The 27,267-nt window shown below is 40.9% G+C and overlaps 1 protein-coding gene across 4 annotated transcripts in view; it reads left to right on the top strand.

The window, feature by feature from the left end:
- Nucleotides 1-27,267, top strand: part of NEBL (nebulette) — a 306,245-nt gene that overhangs the window by 247,308 nt on the left and 31,670 nt on the right. For 2 of the 4 annotated variants that reach the window (XM_089693738.1, XM_089693737.1), the window contains exons 8-15: nt 4,732-4,845; nt 15,595-15,699; nt 16,619-16,723; nt 18,859-18,966; nt 20,809-20,919; nt 21,009-21,119; nt 22,326-22,436; nt 26,061-26,171. The exons of the other annotated variants lie outside the window; for them this stretch is intronic. In XM_089693738.1, coding sequence (XP_089549864.1) covers nt 4,732-4,845; nt 15,595-15,699; nt 16,619-16,723; nt 18,859-18,966; nt 20,809-20,919; nt 21,009-21,119; nt 22,326-22,436; nt 26,061-26,171 — 876 coding nt within the window. The remainder of the gene's footprint in view (nt 1-4,731; nt 4,846-15,594; nt 15,700-16,618; nt 16,724-18,858; nt 18,967-20,808; nt 20,920-21,008; nt 21,120-22,325; nt 22,437-26,060; nt 26,172-27,267) is intronic. 4 annotated transcript variants of the gene reach the window in all.

Below are 27,267 nucleotides of genomic sequence, written 5' to 3'. Positions count from 1 at the left end.
CAAAACCTGAAAGACGTGGAAGAAAGCGAAAAACTACCATTCGAATGGATAGAAGAATAGCCAAAATGGCAAGGACTCAGCCAACAATCAGCTCCAGGAAGATGAAAGAAGGTGTAAAGTTACCTGTGAGTACTGTTACAATTAGAAGACGCCTATGTGAAGCCAAGCTATCTGCAAGAAGCCCCCGCAAAGTCCCACTGTTGAAAAAAAGACTTGTGCTGAAGAGGTTACAATTTGCCAAAGAGCACATTGACTGGCCTAAAGAGAAATGGCGCAACATTTTGTAGACTGATGAAAGTAAGATTGTTCTTTTTGGGTCCAGTGGCCGGAGACAGTTTGTCAGACGACCCCCAAACACTGAATTCAAGCCACAGTACACTGTGAAGACAGTGAAGCATGGTTGCGCAAGCATCATGATATGGGGATGTTTCTCATACTACGTGTTGGGCCTATTTATCGCATACCAGGGATCATGGATCAGTTTGAATACATCAGAATACTTGAAGAGGTCATGCTGCCTTATGCTGAAGAGGAAATGCCCTTGAAATGGGTGTTCCAACAAGACAACGACCCCAAACACACCAGTAAACGAGCAACATCTTGCTTCCAGACCAACAAGATTGACGTTATGGAGTGACCAGCCCAATCCCCAGATCTTAATCCAATAGAAAACTTGTGGGGTGACATCAAATATGTAGTTTCTGAGGCAAAACCAAGAAATAGAGAAGAACTGTGGAATGTAGTCCAATCATCCTGGGCTGGAATACCTGATCACAGGTGCCAGAAGTTGGTTGACTCCATGCAACACAGATGTACAGCAGTTCTCAGAAACAGTGGTTATACAACTAAATATTAATTAAGCGATTCAAAGGAAAGCAAAATCTTCAAACATTTTTCAGTTTATATAGTGAATGTTTGAGTTTGTAAAGAAGAATACAAACACTGCTTTTTTTTGAACAGTCTAATATTTACTTTTCTTCATTTTTTTCAGAGGAACAACACAAATTTGATATATTTTTCTTCATGTTTTGATTTGGAATAGAATGTGTAGTGTTCCCAATGCATTTGTGTATATAGAAATAAAAGCTATTAGAAGGATTTTGAGCTTTATTCACTTTTTTCAGCACACTGCTATTATTTTGAACACAACTCTATATAATTTGTGCCTTCTTGGCATGAACTTGAGGAGCAAGACTGTAGATCTCAATGGCAAAGCTTTCTTATACTGAAGGTTTATATAGGTTTCGGTACCTGTGCAAACATTACAGTCTCGGTCAGAGACACATATATAACCAGGAATCCATATTGTACATCCACAACCCCCAATCACAGGGCAGGCTTTACCCTTGCTAGAGTAGTCCTCTCCTCCCTTCACAGTTGGCAATTGCTTTACTGTCTTAACCCAGTTCCAATTCACTTCAGTGCCTAACCAGCATGAACATGTATTATGTACAGGGGCGGACTGACCATTTGGAAACTCGGGCACTGCCCGAGGGCCCGGGGTCAGTAGGGGGCCCCATAAGATACCCCTGGTACCTTTTTCATAGGCTTTTTTGAGTTTGGGCAAGGACACAGGGGCCCCATGATCCCCTATTGCCCGGGGGCCCCATGAGTTGTCAGTCCGCCCCTGATTATGTATGTCATCATTTACAAGTTGCTTGGGTCAGTTTAGGCAGAAGTTAGAGTTTTGATCAGATGCAACATTGTTGTAGAAAGGGGAGGAGCTTGGCCTAAAGGAGGTAGAACTTTGTGTCACAGACCTTGGCAAATGTATACATGTTCTTGCAGCATTTCTAGTTTGCCAAGGAAATTCACTCTGCTCCACCATTCAAACTACAGTGGTGGAGTAGCTGACATGTAAGAAGCCTCCTATTTCATGTCATGCACATCTGTATGTTAAATAGGAGGAAGTGCAGTGAGATTGCAGAATATGAGACCAACTTCTTACATGGTCTACTTCAAAATGTAATGTTCCACTGGATGCATTCATGCCCCGTTTCTCTAATTTTGGATGCTCCTAGCAGTTGGCTGCTCCCTAAATGTCACACTTAGACCAATAAGAAGCAAAGGCCTTGATTGAGCTTATCGAAGTATGCACAGATTTTTATACCTGGTTCTTGCAAGCTCTAATGTATTTCATTCCATCTGGAACATATACATACATGACCTGTTTTCTCTTTTTTTGACCTACAATGTATAAAGTTAAAATCTTCACCAGACAGTACAATAAATTGTTCGCAATAAACTTTCTCCAACATACCGCAAGACAAGCGTGAACAGACTCTATTGACTTCAAGGGGTTTTCTCATGTCCATGAATTTTGTCTACGCTACATGCAGCTGGTGGGATTAAACCTAACAAATATTGTTAGCAATGAATAATTTGTTTCCAATATAACTACTCCTGTTTCTAAAAACAAATTAACTACACACATGAGCCTTTTGCACTGCAAAGTTTATATTCTGTATCTTTATTTTATATGGATATTTATATTCTCTTCAAAACTGAAGGTTTTATTTCACAAATGTACAGTGTATTCTTAACTATTCTTACCTGTTGTAAAAAGTGCTCAATAGCTCAGGCTGAAATTTCCACAGATGGGTGAATGAACGATTGCAGTGACTCCAACCCTTTTCTCCTCCTTTTCTCTCTGTGGCTGCTTCTGACCTTTCTTTCAGAGATGGCATGCCAAACTCCTACCTGATCTCTCTTTAGAAAACCCATAGTTCTCCAGGAATCCTGTGTCATATATTAAAGGGGTAGTAAACTCTGCTAGACAAAGCAAAATAGGCCCACTGCAGTGTTGTGACATAATGTGCTAGTATACACTGCAGACTTATTTATCAATCAGACCCCTCCACTGCAGGCGCTTCCATCTTCACCTGGTCTTCCTTCTGGGTCTCCGCTGTCCGGCTGTTTGAATGGCTGGGCTGCGATGACATCACTCCTGCTCATGTGCACAGAAGTCATGATCGCGGCACAGCACTCAGAGTGCCCTGAATGTAGAGCACACTGTACATGCGCTGTGACGTACATAAGCAGCTGGAGCAAATGTGAATATTTCCTTATATAAACTAATATAAATGTGAATATCTCCTAATATTACATTACATTACATCGAGTTTATATAGGGTTTTCTCAGCGCTGTACAATAGAGGGGGGACGGACAATACATGAAACAGTACAGCAACAACAAACAGCACACCAGGGGTTAGAGGGCCCTACTCTTTCGAGCTTACAATCTAGGAGGGAGGGGGTAGTGGTACAGGAGGAAGTGGCTGTTGGGGATGGAGTGGTAGGAGGAATGAAGGAGAACGGCTGTTAGGTGAGGGTGGGGTAGGCTTCCCTGAAGATGTGGGTTTTCAGGGAGCGCCTGAAGGTGAGGAGGGAAGGTGACAGTCTAATGGATTGGGGTAGTGAGTTCCAGAGGAAGGGGGAGGACCTGGAGAATTCTTGCAGTCGTGCATGGGAGGAGGAGACCAGGGAGCAAGATAGAAGGAGGTTCTGTGAGGAGCGAAGGGTACGGGTAGGGTGGTACTTGGGAATCAGGTTGGTGAGGTAGGTAGGTCAGAGTTAGTAGTTTGAATTTGATGCGTTGGGAAATCGGGAGCCAGTGGAGGGATAGGCAGAGGGGAGTGGCAGAGGTGGAGCGGTTGGTGAGGTGGATGAGTCTAGCCGATGAGTTCAGGATGGTCTGAAGCGGGGAGAGCCTGCGCTGGGGTAGGCTGGTGAGAAGGGAGTTGCAGTAGTCAAGGCGTGAGATAATCAGGGAGTGTACGAGTAGTTTAGTGGTGTCAGGGGTAAGGAAGGAGCGTATCTTGGCGATGTTGCGGAGGTGGAGCCTGCATGTGTTTGTAAGTGATTTGACATGAGGTTGGAAGGAAAGGTTTGAGTCCAGAGTGATGCCAAGGACTTTGGCTTGTGGGGCAAGATTGGTGGTGTTGTTGGTAGTGATGGATAGGATGGGGGGGGGGGGCGTGGGCAGGGGGAAAGACGAGTAACTCGGTTTTGGAGAGGTTAAGATTGAGGAAATGGAGCGACATCCAGTCTGAGATGTCGTTTAGGAGGTGAGTGATGCGGGCGGAGACTGTGGGGGTGAGGTGAGGGGTGGAGAGGTAAATTTGAGTGTCCTCAGCGTAGAGGTGATAGTTGAAGCCGTGGGATTGTATGAGTTTGCCAAGGGAGGAGGTGTAGATGGAGAAGAGAAGGGGTCCAAGGACAGAGCCTTGGGGGACCCCAACAGAGAGGGGGAGTGAGAGGGGGAGTGAGGGGGTGGTGGCACTGTTGTAGGAAACGCTGAAGGAGCGTTTAAACTAACACTATTTATACTAAACTAATATAAATATACTAAACTAATATAAATGTGAATATCTACTAATATAAACTAATATAAATGTGAATATCTCCAGATTGTAAGCTCGAAAGAGCAGGGCCCTCAATCCCCTCATGTTTTGCATTGTATTGGTATTGTTCTGTCACATGTTCTGTCCCCCTTTGTAATGTACAGCACTGAGCGAACTATTGGCGCTTTATAAATACTGTATAATAATAATAATAATATCTCCTAATATAAACTAATATAAATGTGAATATTTTCTAATATAAACTTAAACTAAATTTAAACAAAACCTGGCCCCCAAAATATTTTTTTTAAATCAACAATTTGCATTTTCTACTGTATTTGATTGTTCAGTATGAACAATCATTATCACTCTTGCTGTCTTTTTTTAGGTGAAATACAAAGAACAATTTGATAAAGAAATGAAGGGTAAAAGGCCTTGCTATAACCCATTAGACAGCGCTGCCTTCAAGCAGGCCCAGGCTGCTACAGCACTGGCTAGCGACGTAAGTATCTTCAACCAGCACTTCCATGTTCTTCCATAATATGTAAAGTCCTCCTTTAAAGTTGAACTATGGGCAAAAAAAAAAGTATATGATGCAGTCTCTCACTAGAGTTATTGCAACCGTTTTTGTTTTTTTGTGTTCCCTGAAATATAGCTTAATTACCTGTTGATCCTGCCAGTAGATCCTTGACTTTCTACTTCTCTTAACAGGGTGACAACGCTATTAGTTCTACAATAATATTTCACAGCAGCATTGTCACCCTGTGGGCAGGGTAATTCTAGATCAGCCTTTTTACACTGGAGAAATCCTGGAAATAATTTTTAGGGAATCCCTGGTAAAAGTTATTATATGTGCAGCAGCACAAAGTACATGAAAGTGATTGCTAAGTTGCAAAAAGTTGTAAAGAAAACAGTAGAGAATGTGACATTTGTAGAGCATTTGACTCCCACTACAGATCATTTTTTAACACCCTCCTGTGCTATTCAACAAAATTATGTTCTGCAAAATAATTAAATAAATAATAAACACAGACAATGAAATAGTTTCCCCTACACTACTCATAGAGTAAAGCCTCCTTACATTGGAGGTCAGTAGAAAAACACAACCATTGGTGGTCAGTGGAGAAGTGTCTCCCTTAAATTGCAGATCAGTAGAAAAGTGCCCTCTGCATTGATGATCAATGTAGAAGTGACTAATGGAAGTGGAAAATTCTGCTCCTTGGGGTGTTGGTGGGAGATCAGTCTTCCCACTAGGAACCTGTGGTGGAACCCTGTTTAAAAAATATTGAAATTGAAGCCTAAATCCAGCTAACTCTTAATAAGCAGTTACAGTTTTCTTTTGGAAAAAAAAAAAATAAACCAAATAAGTAAAGTTTGACTATTTTAAGCACCGCATGGCAGTGTTATATGGATTGCCCTAGTCCCTGTAACTGTCACTTTTGCTGGACAGCTTGGTCTGCCTGTAAATTTGGAGAGAAATATAAACAAAGGTATGTGAAAAATATAGACATTAAAGTGTAACTAATGGAAGCTACACTCACCTTTCCTGCTGCGGTTCCTGTCCCCACTGGCCTCTTCATCTGTGTGCCATCTTCACTGGCTGTCGTGGGATTACATTACTCCTGCTCATACACAGGAGCTAGTCATGCTGGCACACAGGGATCAGGCCGGTGCTGTAAGCTGAGCTGCGCATGCACAGCTTAATTCACATGCCAAGGAATGCTGAGAGCAGACAGATATGTGGTCGAAGCTTGGCCTTACGCTCTATTTGCTGGGTACAGGTGCCTGCCAGTCCCATGATACACATATCTGCTCAGGATGTGACATTTTGAAGGAGGCACCACATTGCAGTGTCCCGTTCCACCAGTCCAGCTAGGCTCCACTACCCATCTTCCAGTGACAGAGTGGATTCCATCAGGAAGCAGCACAGACCCCATGTGCGCACAGAGCTACCTTTTCCATTCCATACCTGCTAGGTCTTCATTACGTGGGTCTGGTCCCCATTGCTGGGGCACTAACCACTCGGGAGATAGGCCACGAATTGCTCCCCTAGCAATGGAATATCACCACTTCATCCCTGGTGTACATCACAGCCCTGTTCTTCTGTACGCTATTACTGCCTTGCACCCTTTTAAGTAACTTTAGACCAGGCAAGACAAAGCATGAAATGTTTTACTTGAAAGTACAGCATGAAGAGAATCACAAGATAACAGTTCAACATAAAGTGCAGTCTTTTCCTAACATCCCTAATCCCTAACTACAGCCTTGTGTGCTGCCCCAGCATACCTGCTTAGGAAAGAGTCCATGGCTGACATCTTCTAGGAGGACTGCAAGTCCCAGCAATCCCACTACATGTGGAAGGCTCCAGGACACAGGTTTGTAGCAACTTTGCTGGAATCAGGAACAGAAGCACACTCCCACACCTCATTGGCTGTCTGTGTCTTTCCTTCCCATGCAGCAGGCTGTGGTTGTGGGACTACTACTCAGCAGCCCCAGGCATGTCAGCGGGCTCCTCAGGCAGACAATTTGCAGTGAGGACAGAAAGAAGAGAAGATAGCTGGAGGCAGAGAGGGACAGAGCTCTCTACTGGTTGCTGGAGGATCATGGTACATTTTCAGCTGTCAGCCTCTCTTCTCCCATGTGCTGGACAAGTCTGGGCAGAGCTCCCTCCTGATTTTATATGCACAGGGAAGGGGGGCAGAGGCCAGCAAAAGCCCTCCAAAAACAGAGACCCAAGAGATAAAGTTAGCCCTTTCCTTCCCTGCTGGACAGCAGCTAACTAACACTTTCCAACCTGCTTACCAGTAGGTTTATCTTATTTCCGAAGAGAGATTGCATGTCTCTTCTGCAATAAAGAGCCTGTCTGCTTGCAATGAATAACTTTAGTTCTGCTTTAATTTAGCAAAATTGAACATATAATAACCAGATACAGTAATATAGATACAAATTATGTATTTAGATATATGCTAACATAAGATAATAGCTGGGTAGTTTTGGTCTTCAAAGTGCTATAGTTTTCTCTCTAGTGTGTCTTTAATCCATCCACTAGTCAGTGCACGTTGGGTTTCTCTTTGCTTTATTACTTAAAATGGAGTTCCAGCTGAAAAAAAAAAAAGTCAGCAGCTACAAAAATTGTAACTGCTGACTTTCAAAATACAGACACTTACCTGTCCCTTGGTCCAGCGGTGTCCTCACCACTGCTGGTTTCACCGTCCATCTTCTCTCCCTGGTGCCAGTATCTTTAGTGTGGGCACCTGGCTGTGACAGCTTGCGACTTCACAGCCGGGTGCCAATTGCACATGATCGGGAAGCTCTGTGCTTTGTGAATGGCCCCGTAGTCTTCTGGGAGCTATCACGTGTCCCAGAAGACTACAGAGAGGGAGGACAACTTCCACTTCCGATCACCTAGGCAATCGTGGCGGAAGTGACAGCGGGTACCTGTCAGATTCGGGTACCCGTTTACCCCCCCCGGGGGTAAACGGGGGGGGGGGGGGTAAACGGGCGGGTGACAAAGCATTAAAGTGGAACTTCCCCTTTTGGGTGGAGCTCCGCTTTAACATGATTATAATATACTATACCATCAGGCACCGTCTCTACTCTCTGCAGTCTGCCAGTACAATTATTTGTCCACAATAAATTATCACACAGCTTCACTGAAAACGTTTGCATCTTGTGATAATCTGTCCATGTATGGTGGATTTTGAGTGGCAGGAAAATCCAGGCATGTTAACAAGTCAAAAGAATAAAAAAGAGTTTGAAGGCCCTGTATATAATGTGGCATAATGGTAAAAGCGGGTCAATTTGTGTCTGCTGGAGATCATTACTTAACATTATAGAAGCCGTATTCTAAAGAAAATGCCTTAATTTGATTTTTCAGCCTATTGGCCTCCCTAGGGGAGTGTGAAAGAAATAACAGTGTATGCCAACATAAAAAACGTTTATGTGTTTACAAGGTAAGGTTGTGTTAGTTTATGAATGCTTGTTAAATGGAAATGATAGGGTGCATTTAGTACTCAACCTTGGGAAACTGCTGGATGGAAAATGACTCATTGGCTGTTGTCAAATTTTTCCAAGCAAAGTTGAAATACAGTAAAAGAAAAAAAAACATTATTCACAAACATTGGGGTGGATCTGATGTTTAAAGAGAACCAGTCACCTACAGTTGTGACCAAAATTATTCAACCCCCAATGCTGTAAAGGGGTTTAGGGACTATAGTGTACATTTGGAATTGTATTCAGAATCAAATCCTACAAGGACGTTGTAACTACCCAAATGCAACTAAAATGACATCAATTGTTTATGTAATACAGTAGTAAATGGTTCTTATGTGGTTTCTTCATTGCCACAATTATTCAACCCCTTAAAGACTACCACTCTGAAGAACAGAGGTTCATACAGGTGCTTTCCATCAGGTATTGAAAACACCTGTGGATGTCACCGAGCAGCAATCAAGCATAATAAGCACCAATTAGGCAGCTTTAAAATGACTGTGATACTCAGCTCCTTCTAGACATTTACTGGTGTGGTTACAAACATGGTGAAGGCAAGAGAATGGTCCAGGAAGACAAGAGAAGAGGTGATTTCTCTTCACAGGAAGGGCAATGGCTATAAGAAGATTGCAAAGATGTTAAACATACCAAGAGACACCTTAGGAAGCATCATTCGCAAATTCAAGGCAAAGGGCACTGTTGAAACGCTACCTGGTCGTGGCAGAAAGAAGATGCTGACTTCGACTGCTGTGCGCTACCTGAAGCGTAGAGTGGAGAGAAGTCCCCGTGTGACTGCTGAGGAACTGAGAAAAGATTTGTCAGATGTGGGTACAGAAGTTTCAGCCCAGACAATAAGACGCACACTGCGTAATGAAGGCCTCCGTGCCAGAACTCCCAGGCGTACCCCCTTGCTGTCTCCAAAGAATAAGAAGAGTCGACTGCAGTATGCCAAAAGCCATGTGGACAAACCACAAAAGTTGTGGGATAGTGTTCTGTGGACTGATGAAACAAAATTAGAACTGTTTGGGCCCATGGATCAACGCTATGTTTGGAGGAGGAAGAACAAGGCCTATGATGAAAAGAACACCTTGCCTACTGTGAAGCATGGTGGAGGGTCAATCATGCTTTGGGGCTGTTTTGCTTCTGCAGGTACAGGGAAGCTTCAGCGTGTGCAAGGTACCATGAATTCTCTTCAGTACCAGGAGATATTGGATGGAAACGTGATGCAGTCCGTCACACACCTGAGGCTTGGGAGACGTTGGACCTTTCAACAGGACAATGATCCCAAGCATACCTCCAAGTCCACTAGAGCATGGTTGCAGAGGAAAGGCTGGAACATTTTGGAGTGGCCATCGCAGTCACCAGACTTAAATCCGATTGAGAACCTCTGGTGGGACTTAAAGAAAGCAGTTGCAGTGCGCAAGCCTAAGAATGTGACTGAACTGGAGGCCTTTGCCCATGAAGAATGGGCGAAGATACCCGTAGATCGCTGCAAGACACTTGTGTCAAGCTATGCTTCACGTTTAAAAGCTGTTATAACTGTAAAAGGATGCTGTACTAAGTACTAAGATTGAATGTCACTTGGGGGTTGAATAAAACTGATAATGCTGTGAGCACAGAAAAGACATTTGTGGTTATTTCATTATAACTGTTATGTTATATTTGTCTGACCTACAAGTGCCTCTTTAATGTAAATGTAAGCAAGATGACTGAATGATCAAAAGCAATGTCAAACTGGCCAAAACACTCAATTTCAGTGGGGGTTGAATAATTTTGGTCACAACTGTATGCCATGAGATAGCAATAAATGCATATGCACACCCACACCCACACAGGTTGAACTGGATGGACTGGTGTCTTTATTCAATCTTTCAAACTATGCAACTATGGGCATTTGTAGTAATCTGAATCTCCACACTTGCATTGCTATAATAGTGCAGCCTGATCTCCTAAAGCTGAGCTCCAGGTGAATAGCTAAATACATAGGTGAAATACATATATGGGAGCTGTTTTACTTAGGATTTGCATTTCTGCCTATCCAGTTCTGTCACACAGAACAGCCATGACTTGCTGGATAGAAGACCTGATTTTTTGTCTGCTGCAGTTACATAACACTTATAGGTATTGTCCTTCCCCCCAGCTTGTAACTGGAAGGTAAAAAAGAACCATTAGATGTATGCGTTATCGTTACATAGTTACATAGTTAGTCTGGCTGAAAAAAGACAAAAGTCCATCCAGTTCAACCAAAAAAAAAAAAAGTTATAATCCTATACCCACAGATCCAGAGGAAGGCAAAAAAACCAGCAAAGCATGATCCAATTTGCTCATGTAGGGAAAAAATTCCTTCCTGATCCCCCGAGAGGCAATCGGATATTCCCTGGATCAAATTTACCTATAAATGTTAGTATCCAGTTATATTCTGTGTATCCAAGAAAGAATCCAGGCCTTTTTTGAAGCAATCCACTGAGCTGGCCAGAACCAACTGTTGAGGGAGTCTATTCCACATTTTTACAGCTCTCACTGTGAAGAAACCTTTCTGTGTTTGGAGATTAAATCTCTTTTCCTCCAGACGTAAAGAGTGCCCCCTTGTCCTCTGTGATGACCTCAGGGTGAGTAGCTCTACACCAAGTTCACTATATGAACCACTGATGTATTTATACATGGAGATCATATCCCCCCTTATGTATTTATACATGGAGATCATATCCCCCCTTATGTATTATACATGGAGATCATATCCCCCCTTATGTATTATACATGGTGATCATATCCCCCCTTATGTATTATACATGTTGATCATTATCCCCCCATATGTATTATACATGGAGATCATATCCCCCCCTTATGTATTATACATGGAGATCATATCCCCCCCTTATGTATTATACATGGAGATCATATCCCCCCCTTATGTATTATACATGGAGATCATATCCCCCCCTTATGTATTATACATGGAGATCATATCCCCCCCTTATGTATTATACATGGAGATCATATCCCCCCTTATGTATTATACATGTTGATCATATCCCCCCTTATGTAATATACATGTAGATCATATCCCCCCTTATGTATTATACATGGTGATCATATCCCCCCTTATGTATTATACATGTAGATCATATCCCCCCTTATGTATTATACATAGAGATCATATCCCCCCTTATGTATTATACATGGAGATCATATCCCCCCTTATGTATTATACATAGAGATCATATCCCCCCTTATGTATTATACATGGTGATCATATCCCCCCTTATGTATTATACATGGAGATCATATCCCCCTTAATCTCCTCTTCTCAAGAGAGAATAAGTTCAGTTCCTCTAATCATTCCTCATAGCTGAGCTCCTCCATGCCTCTTATCAGTTTGGTTGCCCTTCTCTGTACTTTCTCCAGTTCCCCAATGTTCTTTTTGTGAATTGGTGCCCAAAACTGAACTGCATATTCCGGATGAGGTGTTACTAATGATTTGTACCGGGGTAATATGATATCTCTCTCTCTGGAGTCTATACCTCTTTTAATAAAAGAGAGGATTTTGCTCATTCTATCACTTTGTTCTCTCCTCTTATCAACACATACCTTGTTAGCACTTGAACACTGCAGCACAACTAAAGGACTACTTGTGCTGCTTCTCCCTCTCCAGTTCTTAGCTCTGTTGTACAGGGATGGCAGGAAACTGACACCAAGTCAAATCTAGATCCATACACTGCTTGCATTTAAAAAATACTTTCAGTGAAGTTTTTTTTTTTATTAAGAATAAATGTTTATGACATTTTCAGTAATACACAATAGACCTCACAAGACCTTTCACAGTGCAAGGCCTTTAAAAAGATATTACATGAAATAAGGGAGATAGCAAACCAAGGTGTACAATTGTGTTAAAACTTTGAAGAATGCAAATACCGGGCCAAGCACCTAGGTATAGGAAACTCCATACATCCATTGCATAACATCATTCAAGGTGATGGCATTGGTTAAAAAAACAAATCCCTTAGTGGTGCTACCTCCAATCTGTGTACCGACCATGCACTACGGGGAGGGTAGAAAACAAGGATTGTTAAAGAAAATAAGGATAGAAGGCACTTGCAGTGAAGTTTTAATGAATACATAGCTGCAATCATTTGGGTCTTCCTGCCAGTTGTTCAGCTTTATAGATTAGTTGACATTTTAATTTCACTTGTTTTCTCTCCCTGTCAGAGCAGAAGTGTCTGGCTGTAAGGTAGGCATATATCTCAAACTGGATCTAAATGTTGTTAAGCTAAAGGCAAAACCTTTGTTTTCTTTGACTAAAACTGGCCATACTTGGAATGAAAATTGCTGAAACAGACAAATGTATTATTATTATATGTACTTATATATCACCATCAATTTACACAACACTTTACATATATATATTGTACATTCACAACAGTCCCTAACCCTCAAGAAGTATACAATCTAATGTCCCTAACTCACATTCATAGAAACACATACTAAGGACAATTTAGACAGGATCCAATTAAACTACCAGCATGTCTTTGTACCGTGGGAGGAAACCCATGCGGGCACAGGGAGAACATGCAAACTCCAGGCAGGTGGTGCCATGGTTGGGAATCAAACCAATGACCCTAGTGCTACCAGGCATAAGTGCTAACCATTTAGTCGCTGTGCTGCCAATTTCAATAGATGTATGAGTAGGCTCATTGTACACAAGACTATCTATTAATCAACTTGTGTACAACCAGCCTGTTCTCTTGTACAGTGCCACTGGCTAGTCGGCAGTGATGATCTGTGTATTCTGACAGTGGGGAAATGGTGGTAGCTCAACAGAAGTTTTTTTCACTGCTATGTCTTTAACTGTCCTCAACACCAATGTCATAGGTAATAAAAGTGAGGGTAAAATTTGCCCCCAGAACAGAAATAGAGGGGAAATCTACCAATGGGGACATGTGCTACCAATGGGGACAACCTGTGACAGTTGTCTAAAAGGTAATTTCACTTATGATGGAAAGCTATCCTCACTTTGTTGAATGCACAGGACAGTAGGTAAAGGAAAATCCCCTAATTAGACACAGATGACAAAGAAAAAAATGGAATAAAATGTATTTGGGTACAGTGTTGCATGACAGAATAATTGTTAGTCAAATTATCATAGCAATAAAAACTGAGAAATTGGCTAGGCAACAAGGATGTGTAAAATGCTTGCCTTGAGGTGGTTAAAGAAGACTCCAGAATGATTCTTGGAACCTGCCATGATCTTCCCCTTGATAAATGGATGTAGAACATACTGCAGTTAGGCTGGGTTGGGTAATACGTTTTAAAAAATAAGCAAAATACACTTCTGTGCCTACTGAGTGATATATAAAAAATGACTGCTTCTGTGAATGCTGCTGCTATCATCAGTTGTGTTCCCACAATGCAATTGAAATAAAATAAAATAAAATAAAATGTGATGTAGCGCTGCTTGAAGAATATTAACCTCTTGCCGTCCGCCTGCTGTTTATAAACGGCAGGGCGGTGGCAGTCCAAGGTCGGGTTGCCGTTCCTAAACGGCACCCGCCTTTTCTAGCTGTGCGCGCTCCCTCCGCGATCCGGTGTCCGCTGTGTCCTCCGGACACAGTGAAACACCGATCGTCGGACGGGACCTCTGTGCGAGGTCCCGGTCATGTGATCACTGATTGGCGAATCAGTGATCACATGCAAAGTAGTAAGCAAGATGTCACTTGTGACATCATTGCTTACTACGTGTGAAATCTGTGAATGATCACAGAGGTCACATGGTACAAGGCTATTCACAACAGCCTTGTACCATGTGACAAGCTGTGACCAATCACAGCTCTCTCAGTATTTCTCAATGACTGCAAGAATGCAGACAGAGAGAAAGCGAAATGATTGCTTTTACATTCTATAAGGGTGTAAAAGCAATCAGTGTAAAAAAAAAAAAAAAAAATCTTCATCACCCCCCACAAGTAGTACAGTGTCACCATGGTGACACTGTACTGCTAGGGTGACAGTATGTAAAAATAAAAAATAAAAATAAAAAATAATATAAAAAAAAATAAAATAAAAATGTAAAAAAAAATGTTTAAAAATTATAATGTTTGGTTATAAACTAATTTGGATTTTTTTTTTTTACTAAAAAAATAACGGAATAAATTTTGGCCAAGATTTAGGATGAAATATTATTTATTTGCAACATTTTATAAAAAAAAACACTTTTTTTCAAAATTTTTGGACTTTTTCATTTACATAGTAAAAAAAATAAAAATCCCAGCGGTGAATAAATACCACCAAAATAAAGCTTTATCTGTCTAAAAAAAATGGTAAAAAATTCATATGGGTACAGTATTGCATGACCGCGCAATTGTCATTCAAAGTGTGATAGCGCTGAAAGCTGAAAATTGCCCTGGACAGGAAGGGGGTAAAAGTGTCCGGACAGGAAGTGGTTAAATAAACATCAATCCATCATAGTTGAGCAAACAAAGTGAATACAAAGTGCTCATAATGTCTAAATAAATTATAATAAATTAATATAAATATCATCCATTACTACACAATCAAGGTTAACTGATATCAAAGTGCTCCAAAAAATGTTTGTAAAGTTCATATGATTCCAAATGTAATGTAATCCAACACTATATAGTTAGAATCCATGCTTTATGTGAATTCCATGCATTAATTGGAGCCACTTCTGTGCTCTTAGAACGTTCATCTCCAACGCATGTAAAACTGCGTGTTTAATGAGACATCTCCACAGTTGATCACGATCTCCTTTAGCCAATATGATGGATTGAGGTTTATTTAATATTCCACAAGCAGCGCTACATCACATTTTATTTGATTTTATTTCAATACTTTTTAAAAATTACATTTGTCTTAATGAAACCTATTGGAAATATGCAAGTTTGGCTACCAGTCTCTTTTAATCCTCTGAACAGTAGAGCTCAGACTGGGAGAGAGAGAGGGGCAGCACTAGGGACCATTTAGGTGATAGGAGCAGATGTATGGGCACATCTGCTACTGCTTCTTCATTGTCTAATCTCAGGATGGGGGCAGGGAAGTGACCAGTGTGTATAACTCTAACTGCCATAGAGAAAACTCAGGTCACCAACTTGGCTGTGCTCTAAGGATTGGCTGAACAGGGATTAAAGTCCTTATGGCAGGTAAAACAACTACAGAAATATTTCAGATATGTATGTAGAAGTTTGCTGGGAATTATGCTTTTAGGAGACTCACATTAGGGGCTTTTAACTACTTGTTTTATGTTTTTCAGGTCAAATATAGGAAGGACAAGCAGAGTATACATGATCCTTCAGTAGACCTTCCAAACCTGCTTCATTTGGAACATGCCCTGAAGACCAGCAAGATGCAGAGCAATGTAAATGCATGGGAGGAAAACTGTGTGATTTTCTTTGGGTTTAAAAAGTGCTTTCTGCTTTCAAAATTTGTGCGTATGTAACTTTAAAAGGCCCATTCACACCAATCCGGTTCGCTGCGGTGTAGTAAATGTTCAGTGCATTAGGGCAAGCCATTATTTGAATAGGCTGCCTACCGTAACAGATCAAAAATTGTGCATGAAGCAATTCAGCATTGCAGCACACATAGCACACATTACTAGGTAAAAATAGAAAGAGAAGAAGACATTTATGAAGTCTAGCCTGGGTAACAACCATGGCATCCTCCATATAAACAGTGGAAGAGTGAGTATAGCCACCCTAGGACAAGTAGAAAGTTATCTGTAGGATAATCAAAGGAAAAAAAGGAGGGGACTTGAAAAAAAGAAAACTAATGCAGTCACAACATCTATGTGTAGCACTTCCCCCTTAGGAGTTGCTAGGAGATTTAGGTCTCCCTATAGTTCTGCACAGCCAGGCATCACGCATCTTCAGTCCTTGAGCTTTGGTTTTTGTTGTTTTATTGAGGGGATTTGAACTGGGATAGAGTTAGGGATGTACAAGATGCCCGAGGAAACTGATGAACTGAGGACAACTTCCTGGTCCTTTGCACTTTGCCTGCCAGCTTCCAGAGTTCAGTTCTAATAAAGGCTCTCAGGGGATTGACATTCAGCAGAATGCACCAGTCAGCATAACTGCTTAAATGATGTCAGAGTCAAAAGTTTCTTGTCTTGACAAGAATCGTGAATTCAGTGCTTTCTTTGTGAGATCCCCATTTCTTCATCCATGCAAATGGGTTTTGCCTTTTGAAATAGCATTTCCTTATATCATGCAGATAAAGTTTAAAATCAAATTCTATCTAGCTTTTAAACATTTTCATCTAATGTTTATTATTTCGTATAGAAAACCTACAAGAAACAGTTTGAAGAAAACAAGGGGAACTACCATTTTGCTTTAGGAACAGCAGAGCAAATTCATCATAAAGAAAATGCTGTGCTCCAGAGCCAGGTAATAGCAATAATGATAATAATAATCAATAGTACAGCTGCACGTTTTCCTGAAATACATTAGCATTTAAACTGTCACTTTAATTTCCTCCCCAGACTCTAACCAATTTTTAAACTGGAGCAGGTTCCTTTTTTTGTCAGGGATCCACTGCGCAGTCCTCACCTAGGCGAGGATAGCCATATCAGACCTCTGCCTGCAGCCTTCTGAGACTCATAACAGAAGGTTGCATGACCACAGTGCCCTACAGTCTCACACTTGTGCAGTGGGGAGCCATTGTGAAACATCAGGAAGTCATAGGCAGCTTCCATATGCAAGATGGCGCCACTGGGAATCCAAAGCTTGGTGAAAAACCAGCTCTAAAGAGGACAACGCTGGACTCTATGGACTGGTAAGTACCTGTCTCTTAAGGCCTCCTTCACACGGCCGTACACACGTGAGGGCTGTGTTTTGCCTGCACAGGATGCAGAGGTGTTCTGTACATCCGCATGCAGGCAATCCCAGTCATGTCAATTGGGATGCAATGGCTTCACGGATACAATTGCTACATCCCAATGGACATGAATGGGACTATCTGCACACGGATGCATGGAACACCTGAGCAACCTATGATGGGAAAATTAGGCCCTCTCACAGGTTTATGCTTAAGTATGCACAAGAATGAACAAAGCCTAAAAGTAATTAGCTACAATATATGTAGCTACTGACTTAGAATTTTTAGGAACACAAGTGAAGCTGCTTTTTAAGTGATCAATTAATTTCACAAAACTCAAGGCCTTGTTCACATGAATGCATGGACCCCTACATCTCTGCAGAGGGCCAAGGTTATGTAACTTAGGAGTCTTAGGTGTTCTGTGCAGACATGTGTGGTCAGGCTGTAACAGTTAATGACAGGCTGTATGGATCTTCCTGCACGTCTATGCGCCCGTGTGAATGAGACCTACAAATACCTCTGAACCAGGAAAAACATCATCTCCAGTGATGCAAAAGAAACTTTCTTACTCATGCCGTTCATAAACTGTGCTACCCAATCAGCATGATATAGTGTAGGAGGTGGGCACAAACTTTTTGGAGAGTCAGACACAGAACTTTAGACTACCTAACTGCCCATAGCAAGGAATGTCTATGAAACTAATAGCTAGGTATAGATTTCAGCATTTAAGGGGTTAATTAAGACCCTTTTTTACATTTACACTATTTCTGTTGAGCTGGGTTGCAGTGCGTTGCATAAAATTGCAGACTTGCATTTTCATGCAGCGCAACTACCCTCCCCCCCATGTCACCTCACTGTAGAGCACTGCAGTCTTCTGCAATGCAAAGACTTGAATAAAGTGCCATTTGATGACACTTCAATAAAGTAAAAAAGAAAATGGTGTCTCGTAACTACACAAAGCATGGCCCCTCACTGTTCCGACACAACGGACACCAGCTCACACTGTTATCCTTTAAGAGTTTTTCCACACCAGCTGAAAGCTATAAGTTCAACTTTTGCCAAAAAATAATAAATGCACATTTTTTTGCAGGTAAAAGAATGTGCATTTATTATCTTTTGTTTCTGGAGACTCTAAAGCATTGCATTACTAAAGCATTGCATCACTAATCAGCAGATCGCTGGTGCCATGCAGGTCTCCTGCAGACTGTCAGTGTATCTGTGTGCCCGGACACCTCATGCAGGCAAGCAGATAAACTGACAGGAAGACTCAATGAACTACCATGGCACTCCACAGCGCCATGTTCATTCATTGAGAACTGCAAGCCGACAGCCGGAAAGTCTGTCAGAACTTTTAGTGTTCTCTTTCACAGAATACTGTGAATGAGTGACCTGGCTGGGTTGGGAGAAGTGACAGCAAGCGGGGGTGGAGGTGGGCTGGTTGGGGAGAAGTTCCCCTGCTAGCTGTCACAATGGGGATCGAGGGGAAGCAGGAGCCGGGCCATTCGTAGCTTGTTACATGTTACACCCTGAATATGGGTGTAACATGTAACATGTTAGGAAAGGTGAACTTATCCTTTAAACAACATTTTATTGCAGGATACCAGACCTCTAAAACACAGAAAATACATTTTGCTTACAAGTAGCACAAATGCGGTTTTCATTTCTTAATTCTTCCAGCACTGTTATATGTTTTTGATATTCCTAGGTAAAATATAAGGAAAAGTATGAAAAATCAAAGGGTAAATCCATGCTGGAGTTTGTTGACACCCCATCGTATTACGTCTCCAAGGAGGCTCAGAAAATTCAAAGTGAGGTTGGTATCTGGCGCTAACTTTGTTGTACAGTATATGGGATACCAATATGAAAAATGGTGCAATATACAGTAACCTATAATAAAAATCTGTGGTAGTGAAATTATGTACTTTTACAAGAAAATTAAAATATTTTACTTTGTGAATAAAATTCCACTTTGAATACATTTTACAGTTTTGGATGGAGTAGGTATTAATGTTCGTCTACCGAGATTTGTTATACCTCATTGGCAACTATATACTACAGTATAAACTGTATGTGGCTGACATCCAAGAGTGACCTGGGGTTCATTACTCCATGAATATTGCTGCAATTGAATCTAATTATAAGCTGCTAATGCATTGGTATATGGTTCCCCAACGCCTAGCCAGATCTAAAGCTTCCATATCTGACAAATGCTTTAGGGGCTGCCAAGCAAAAGGAAGCCTCATACACATTTGGTGGGATTGTCCCAAAATTAAACAATTTTGGACAGATATTTATAGAATAATACATGCTTTAATAAGTAAAAAATTATATGAAAAAATCCAAAAGAAGCATTGCAGCCAAACAGACTCTGGCGAAGGCTTGGTGGTCCTCTATACCGACTTCTACCCAAGTAAAATATAAGATGATGTGGTGTATGTCCAATGAAAAATTTGTTGACATCCTTCATGATAAATCACATAAATTTGAAAAAAACTATTCTCCTTGGATTGAACCTTATCTTTGAAAAGACTTTGATAGGTCCTTGTTGGATATTTAAAAAAAAGATTGCTTATATTTGGGTCCACATGATCATTCCTCTTGCATATTTACCTCCTCGGATCCATTTATATTCTTGCTCTTTCATTATTTTCTATTCTTCTCTTTCCTTTTCCATCTCTCTGATTTATCTCACGTCAATATTTATACATTTATCTTTGCTAAAAGAGAGTTACAATATGTACAAATCTAAGATTTATATTCACTTTTAAAATCTTATTACCATTTATACTGTGCATTGACTTACGATTGATAACATGATAAACATATTATCTATATTCATAATTACTATTGTATAAATGACTCTATAGACATCTTTTTTCCCATATTATTGTAGAATATTTTAATAAAAATGTATTGAACTCTAGAATAAAAATTATGTACATTTTGTATATCAATAATATATTTATTGATTCAACTAATTACCAAGAAACCTGACAATCTGGCTGTTACTGTTTAGAAATGGAGTATGGTCTGTCTGAGACATTCATTGGTGGAGTTACATCTCTTTGTTGGGGTCCCTGTGACCTTTATAGGCCTTTCTTAGTCCAAAAAAAAAAATCTGTTTTTGAGTTCTACATAGAAAGTTACATTTTGCTGCACGATATTATTCAATTTAAAGTATTTGTAAACCCTCGCTATGTAAAACAAACCATTTAGTTGAAAATAGAAATGAAAGGCAAAACATTTGTGTATACATATAAAAACATTATAAATACCTTTTCTCCCTTTTTTATAAGATATCACATCTGTTCTTAGCTTCATAAGAGCTGGGGGAGGAGAAACAGCAGAACACTGATCTTCCCAGTGAATGGCTGTGCAGCGAGGGTGGGCCAACACAAGTCTGATCATTAGAGGAGAACACGCTGAGTTTTGAGCACAGCTAGAGAACTGACCATTCTGTGCTCTCCTGCCTAGTGTGGTCAATTTTAATAGGAAAGCAGAAGGACTGGCAGGAACACCAGGGATTTCACACAAAGGAAGCAATACAAAGAGAACAGGATACTTTTTCATACAGTACATGGTACAGCAGGCACATATCAGGAATGTGAATTGTTGGGTTTACATATTCTTTAACTGTGTTTTATTTATTGAACAGAAATTATATCGGAAAGATTTTGAGGAAGCTATGAAAGGGAAAGCATCAGTGGACCTGGACCTCACACCCAGCTTTCTGCATGCAAAACATGCTACCAGCGTGCTCAGTGAGGTATGACTTGCATGGCATTGTAGTGTTATCTTCCCATGTATGTTCATGATGACTGTTTAATAAGCTTTCAATCTTTTTTTTTTTATTAGAAGAAATACAAGAAAGATCTAGAAGAAGGCATCAAAGGGAGGGGGCTGACTGTTCTGGAAGACACCCCCGATTTGATAAGGGTGAAAAATGCAGCACAGATACTAAATGAGGTACACTACTAAAGTAATTATAATTTGGGAAGAACTTAGTTATACCATTTATAACCACCTCTACATGGTGGTCCTGCGTTACAGACCAGGAGTTCAGCAACCACAAGGAAACAATCTGCAGGGCAGTTGTATGTTCTCATTTGTTTTGTCTGGGTTTCCTTCTGGTTCTCCAATTTCTCCCCACAATGTAAGGCCCCTTTCATGCAAGCAGACAGATCAGGTCCGCCCAGGGGCGGACTGACCATTTGGAAACTCGGGCACTGCCTGAGGGCCCGGGGTCAGTAGGGGGCCCCATGAGATGCTCCTAGTACCTTTTTCATCGGCTTTTTTGAGTTTGGGCAAGGACACAGGGGCCCCATGATCCCCTATTGCCCGGGGGGGCCCATGAGTTGTCAGTTCGCCCCTGGGTCTGCCTGTCCGTTTTTTAGGTGGACCTGATCAGGCCCTCTATTGTCCTCTATGGAGTGGCTGTTGTAAACAGACATGTGTCCTTCACACCCTCCTACATCCGATCCAATTTGATCTGCTAAAAACAGTCTATTGGATAGGATGGCAGTTGGGTGTAAACGGTTGTCTTTCAAGATCACCATTTATTTTTTCACTATTCTATCATATATAACAAAACACTTCAACTGTTTATTCAAACAAAGGGGAACAAGAGAAGTGTATTGCTAATATTTACATACACTTTAAATACATACTATACTAATTACATACGTAGGTCTTTTGGCAATATACAACCTTCCTCATTCTCCAGTTGGTGTAGCTTGTCTTGCAGTTATTGTTTGACTTGTTCCCCAATGTATCAGATGGAAATTTCTTTTAAACCTAAAAAAATGCTTTTCTCATTGAGGTAGTTCAGCCATCTTCTCTGTTGTCTGTTGATATGTTGAGTGCTGTTGGCTCACAGGGGTTTTAGCCAAAAGATAGGAGTTCTCCAATCCCAATCCCCCATGAGTTCAGCTAATGCTGTTATGTTATGCTGTGTGTTCCCCTTCTGTCCAGAGGATCAGATCAGATGGCAGTTGGGTGAACATAGAGGAGAGCGGGCTGTATCCGTCTATCCTCTTCATAAGCGGAGTGGACCCAGAACTGTCAACTGCCTGCTCAGTGGGGATCAGCGGACAGATCCCCCACTGAGCAAGGGGATTGCAGGCAAAGTCCTAAAAAAACCCAAAGTAATGTGTTTTGTTTTCTTCTCTGAAGAAAGAGTATCGTAAGGATCTGGAAAATGACATCAAGGGAAAAGGCATGGAGTTGAATGCAGACATTCTTGATATGATACGAGCTAAGAGGGCATCTGAAATTGTTAGCCAGGTAAGAAACAAACCAAAATGACAAAACAAACTTACTGCTTCTTTTTTTGGATATCTAAATTCAACAAAAATGAAATATATTGAGGTTTGCCAGACCTTAGATGTGGTGGCTGCATTAGTTTTAATTTTTGACACCGTTGACATCCTTACATAACTTGATATATCATTGGTACAATGTTATTCTAATTAAGTCACATACACTGTATCATGAGAAACCTCTACCACCCACGTCTTATGTCAGACTAGGGATAACTTGCACCAGTGCTATCTGGTACTGAAAAGTGTAGGGAGTGAGATAAGCAGCCATCGACACTAGATAGGGGTGACCCCATCAAGGAATTCAGTGCTTTACACCCCTAAAGTATCCTTTTTTTGTATTCCTTTTGGTGCTTTAAACTTTTTCTAAACTTCTGAAATGAAAAATGAACAGACATATCCCATATATTGTGTACTTGCTTGTATGTAAAGCACCTAATTTGATTTCTGTCTCCTATCTCATTCCTCTGCTATCTGCATGCGTAACTTCTGACAGTCAATGCTGACCCCAGACAATCCTGGGGGAGACAGCCCTGCCCACCTCCAGCACACAGCAGGTGATTGACAGCTTCAGTTGTGCAATTGTCCCTATGAGACTGTGAAGAGGAGGGTGTGTCTTTCCTTCCAATCAGTCTCAGATTACACTCAGCTCTTTGCTCTGTGCTGTGCAGCGTGCGACATCAGATCCCCACCCCCCGCCTTCTGGAGCTGCGAAATGTTGTATAAAATATTTGCTTTAGGAGGCTGTAGAGGAGAGAAGCTCAGATAAACAGGTACAACTTATGTAGGAGGATTTGTTTCATCCCTGTGTATCTGAGGTCAGTTACTTCAATGAACCAAGAACTAAAATTGCTTTTTTTTTGTGACAGTGGCATAAATATTTGAATGCACATTCCTAAAGAAATAATAGTTCTTGTTGCCCATAGCAGAAACGTTCACATTATCATATTGCACAAATGATATTGATAATCTGAGTGGTGGCTATATGCACTTTTTTCCCGTAGACACTTTTACACAGAAGATCCAGTAATTCAGAAAAGCAACAAATATTCAGTAGAAAAGAGGTGTAGCGTGTTAGAGGTGACATGATTTAGGACACCAAATGTGACGGTAGGCTCCAGCGATGTGAACTCTGCCCATTTTCCTAGGAGGTTTTGAATCATCGAAAAACAAAACATCAGCGTCTCGGTGTCCTTGTATGAACTGCGTACTAGTTCACATTTTTGTGCTTCTTCTTGGACCTGAAATACATGAGTCTTGTAGGAGGTTAGAGAGATCATTGTAATAATTGTTCTAATTATTTCCTCTTCATACTACTCAGATAAAGGCCATGTGTAATTACTGTAATCATACTAATGGGTACAAATGAGGCTTTTCCTATGAGGAAATTACTCTGTCCTCAGCTTGGATCTTTCGCTGAGAGCAACAATGTGTTCCATCTGATGCTGAGAATACGTTCTGTACCATTACACTGGACTTCATTACATGTAATGCATCAATGTTCCTCGCCCTAAAAACACAAGCCTCTTATACATTCAACCTAATGAAGCCATAAACACTGCATTCCTCCTTAATAGTTTATTAGCCAATCAGCTGTAGCTTAAGGATGTCAAGGATTTCTAGCAGACATATAATATTTTTTACAGTACAGGCTGCACTTTGCACACCAAAAGTAAAAAAAAATCACCAACCATTATCTACCATATATAATATATGAAGGTCGGATAGGCTTAGGTTTTAATATAAACAAACATGTGCAGCGCTAAAAATATTAAAATGCAGTAAAAAGGTACAAGTAAATATATATCATAAATCATATGATAAGATCATACAAATGTTCATAAAGTGACTTTAAGTGCTCGTAAAAATTCAGCGTTTTCCTTAACATGGTGCTTGTGCAGTCAGGTATAGAAGAAATGCGCACTCACCGGAACACATAATAAAATGTGCGTTTTGTATAATAAATCCTGATGTCATCAAAAGGTCATCTGAGATAAGCCAGGAATAGGGTTGAATCCCTCTCAGGGTGTATGGATCCTAGGACTTTAAATGATGATCAGGAAGACACCAGAGTTCCCCTTAAGGGATGGATGGGTGCAGCTCACAGGGTATACAGGAGGCCCCCTCTCTGGAGACTGGATACTGGGTATCTGAAAATCAATGCTCCCCAGGGCAGTTAAAGCAGAGATATACCCATAGTGTAGTACTTTGAATAATTTTAATTGAATGTATTAAAAGCATCCAGGTAAAAGCATCCAGGTATAAGCATCCAGGTATAGTGCAGTGTAATAAATAACTGTGCAGAGACATCTAACAGGACTAACTGTTCACACTCAAAGATGGCCGCCGGAGCTCCAAGTTGCTCCGGCAGCGTGATGTCACGGCGTTATTGGCTCCCTCTTACGCATTTTGTGCACCCGCATGTCGTCTGAGGGGAACACCAATCTTTGGATGACGTGCGGGTGCCATCTTTGAGTGTGGACGGGGTTGGTCCCAAGAGGAAGAGAATCGGGGCTGTTCTGTGCAAAACCACTGCATAGAGAAGGTAAGTATAACATGTTTATTGTTAAAAAAAATACACAAACATTTAATATCAAACCCAACACTTCATATTCCTGATATATACCATGCACTTGTATGAAAAAGTATTCTTTTCTCTTTGTATTGCTTCCTTTGTGTGAAATCCCTGGTGTTCCTGCCAGTCCTTCTTTCTTATTTTAAACTGACTACACTAGGCATGAGAGCACAGCGTGGTCAGTTCTCTAGCTGTGCTGGGAACTCAGCCTGCTCTATTGCAATGATCAGACTTGTCCTGACATCTCCCCCTATCCACAGCCCTTCACAGTGAAGTTCATTGTGCTGCTGTTTCTCCTCCCCCAGCTCTCTGTTCTCAGCTGCATAAGGTGCTTAGGGAATATGTGATCACTTATACAATAGGAAAAAATACTTCCTTATTCCTCCATCATCTACACTGCACAACTAGTTCCTCAAAACCGCTTCCTTTTGCTGCCTATCCGGTCACTGTTCTCCAATATAATCACATACAATGCAAGATGAGTGGTAGAGGAGAGTGTTCATTGCTGGGGAGCAAGGAATAAGTTAAGTATGTGTGGAGAAGAGCAACTTGACAGGGTAATGTGGTCTCCATCCTGGAATCTAGCTTTAAAGTCATGCATGGGCAGGGGTGGACTGATAACTCATGGGGCCCCCGGGCAATAGGGGTTCATGGGGCCCATGTGTCCTTGCCCAAACTAAAAAAAGCCTATAAAAAAGGTACCAGGGGCATCTCATGGGGCCCCCTATTGACCCCGGGCCCTCGGGCAGTGCACGAGTTTCCAAATGGTCAGTCCGCCCCTGTGCATGGGAAAATCATTCAAATGGACTTTTAAATGACATTGGAGAGTCTGTAAAATAAAGTCTGCCACTTTTTTGTTTTGGAAGTCTTATTAGTTATAGAATGAATTCTTAGAAAGCCAAAGATAAAAGTATCTTTTCTATAGATGCCCACCAAAAAACACATATATGTCTAAGCTGGATGTAAAGGTTTTTTTCAAAATGTAAAGATGCTTCTTTTTTCCCTTTTAATTAGAAAGAATACAAGAAAGACTTTGAAACAGAGATCAAAGGGAAGGGAATGCAAGTAGATGCTGACCTGCCGGAGATACAGCATGCAAAGAAAGTCTCAGAATTTGTGAGCCAGGTTGGTACTTGCCACCCAGAATGGAAATCAAAGGTTATCCGCAGTACTCTATTGAGCTATTGTCAATCAGCACCAAATGAACAAATCTGCCACTTAAGGATTCATTTACTAAAACATGATCCATGCAATATTTTAATTATTGTGTAATAATTATTTATTTTCAGTTACTGAAAATGATTAACTAAGGATTAATCACCCAAATGGCTTGTATTTATTTAGTGAAAAGTATACCTTATGACGCTGCTCCAAGCTATGGATGGAAGGAAAAGGGTCACCCCACTGGCAAGTGAGAAGAGGGGAGCATGAGTCTGAGTGATTCCAGTGTCAGCCTATACAAGTGAAGGGATGGATGCTGCTCCACTAACCCCAGGATTCTAATGTTGAGAAATGACCTGAGCTGCCATTCTGGCCACGCCCTCTGACACATTTCACCAAGCCCCCAATGGAAGGGCAAAATGCATCATAGGGTGTGGCCAGAATGGTGGCTGAGGCCATTTCTCTACATTGGACTCCTGGGGTTGGTTCAGCAGCATCCATCCCTTCACTTGTATTGGCTTGAATTTTTTATCATGCTATTTTGTATCAAAAAGTCACTTCACAAAAAAGTTGAGATCTGTTATTTAAAAGTCATTGTTTCTAATTTTTTAAAACTCTTTAATGACCGGCTCTGTAATTCTAGATTGGTGTAAGGCCGATGTGGTACCTATATATAGTAACTATAGTACTATATAGTTCTGGAAAAGCTCAGTAGGTTGTTTTACTTTTAAAAAGAGCTGGATGCATTCCTAAATGCCCAAAACATAACTAGATATTAACATTTATAGGTAATAATACCAGAGAGAGGAAATATCTGATTGTCTTTTGGAGGATCAAGAAGGAATTTATTTTTCCCCTGCAAGAGCAAATTGGACCATTATTTATATGGGTTTTTGCCTTCCATTCCCTGTGGGAATAGGATTCTTTATACAGAGATTTTTATTACTTATTCTGTTTATCCTTTTTTCCAATTGGTTGGAATAAACTAGATAGACTTGTGTCTTTTCCAACCTGACTAACTGTAACTATGTAAATGTTTGGATGTTTAGATATTGAATTG

Source organism: Staurois parvus, unplaced genomic scaffold (assembly GCF_062004578.1).
Source record: "Staurois parvus isolate SC_StPar_1 unplaced genomic scaffold, SC_StPar_1.0 ptg000636l, whole genome shotgun sequence".
Taxonomy (NCBI): domain Eukaryota; kingdom Metazoa; phylum Chordata; class Amphibia; order Anura; family Ranidae; genus Staurois; species Staurois parvus.
This window is presented reverse-complemented; position numbering and strand designations above follow the sequence as displayed.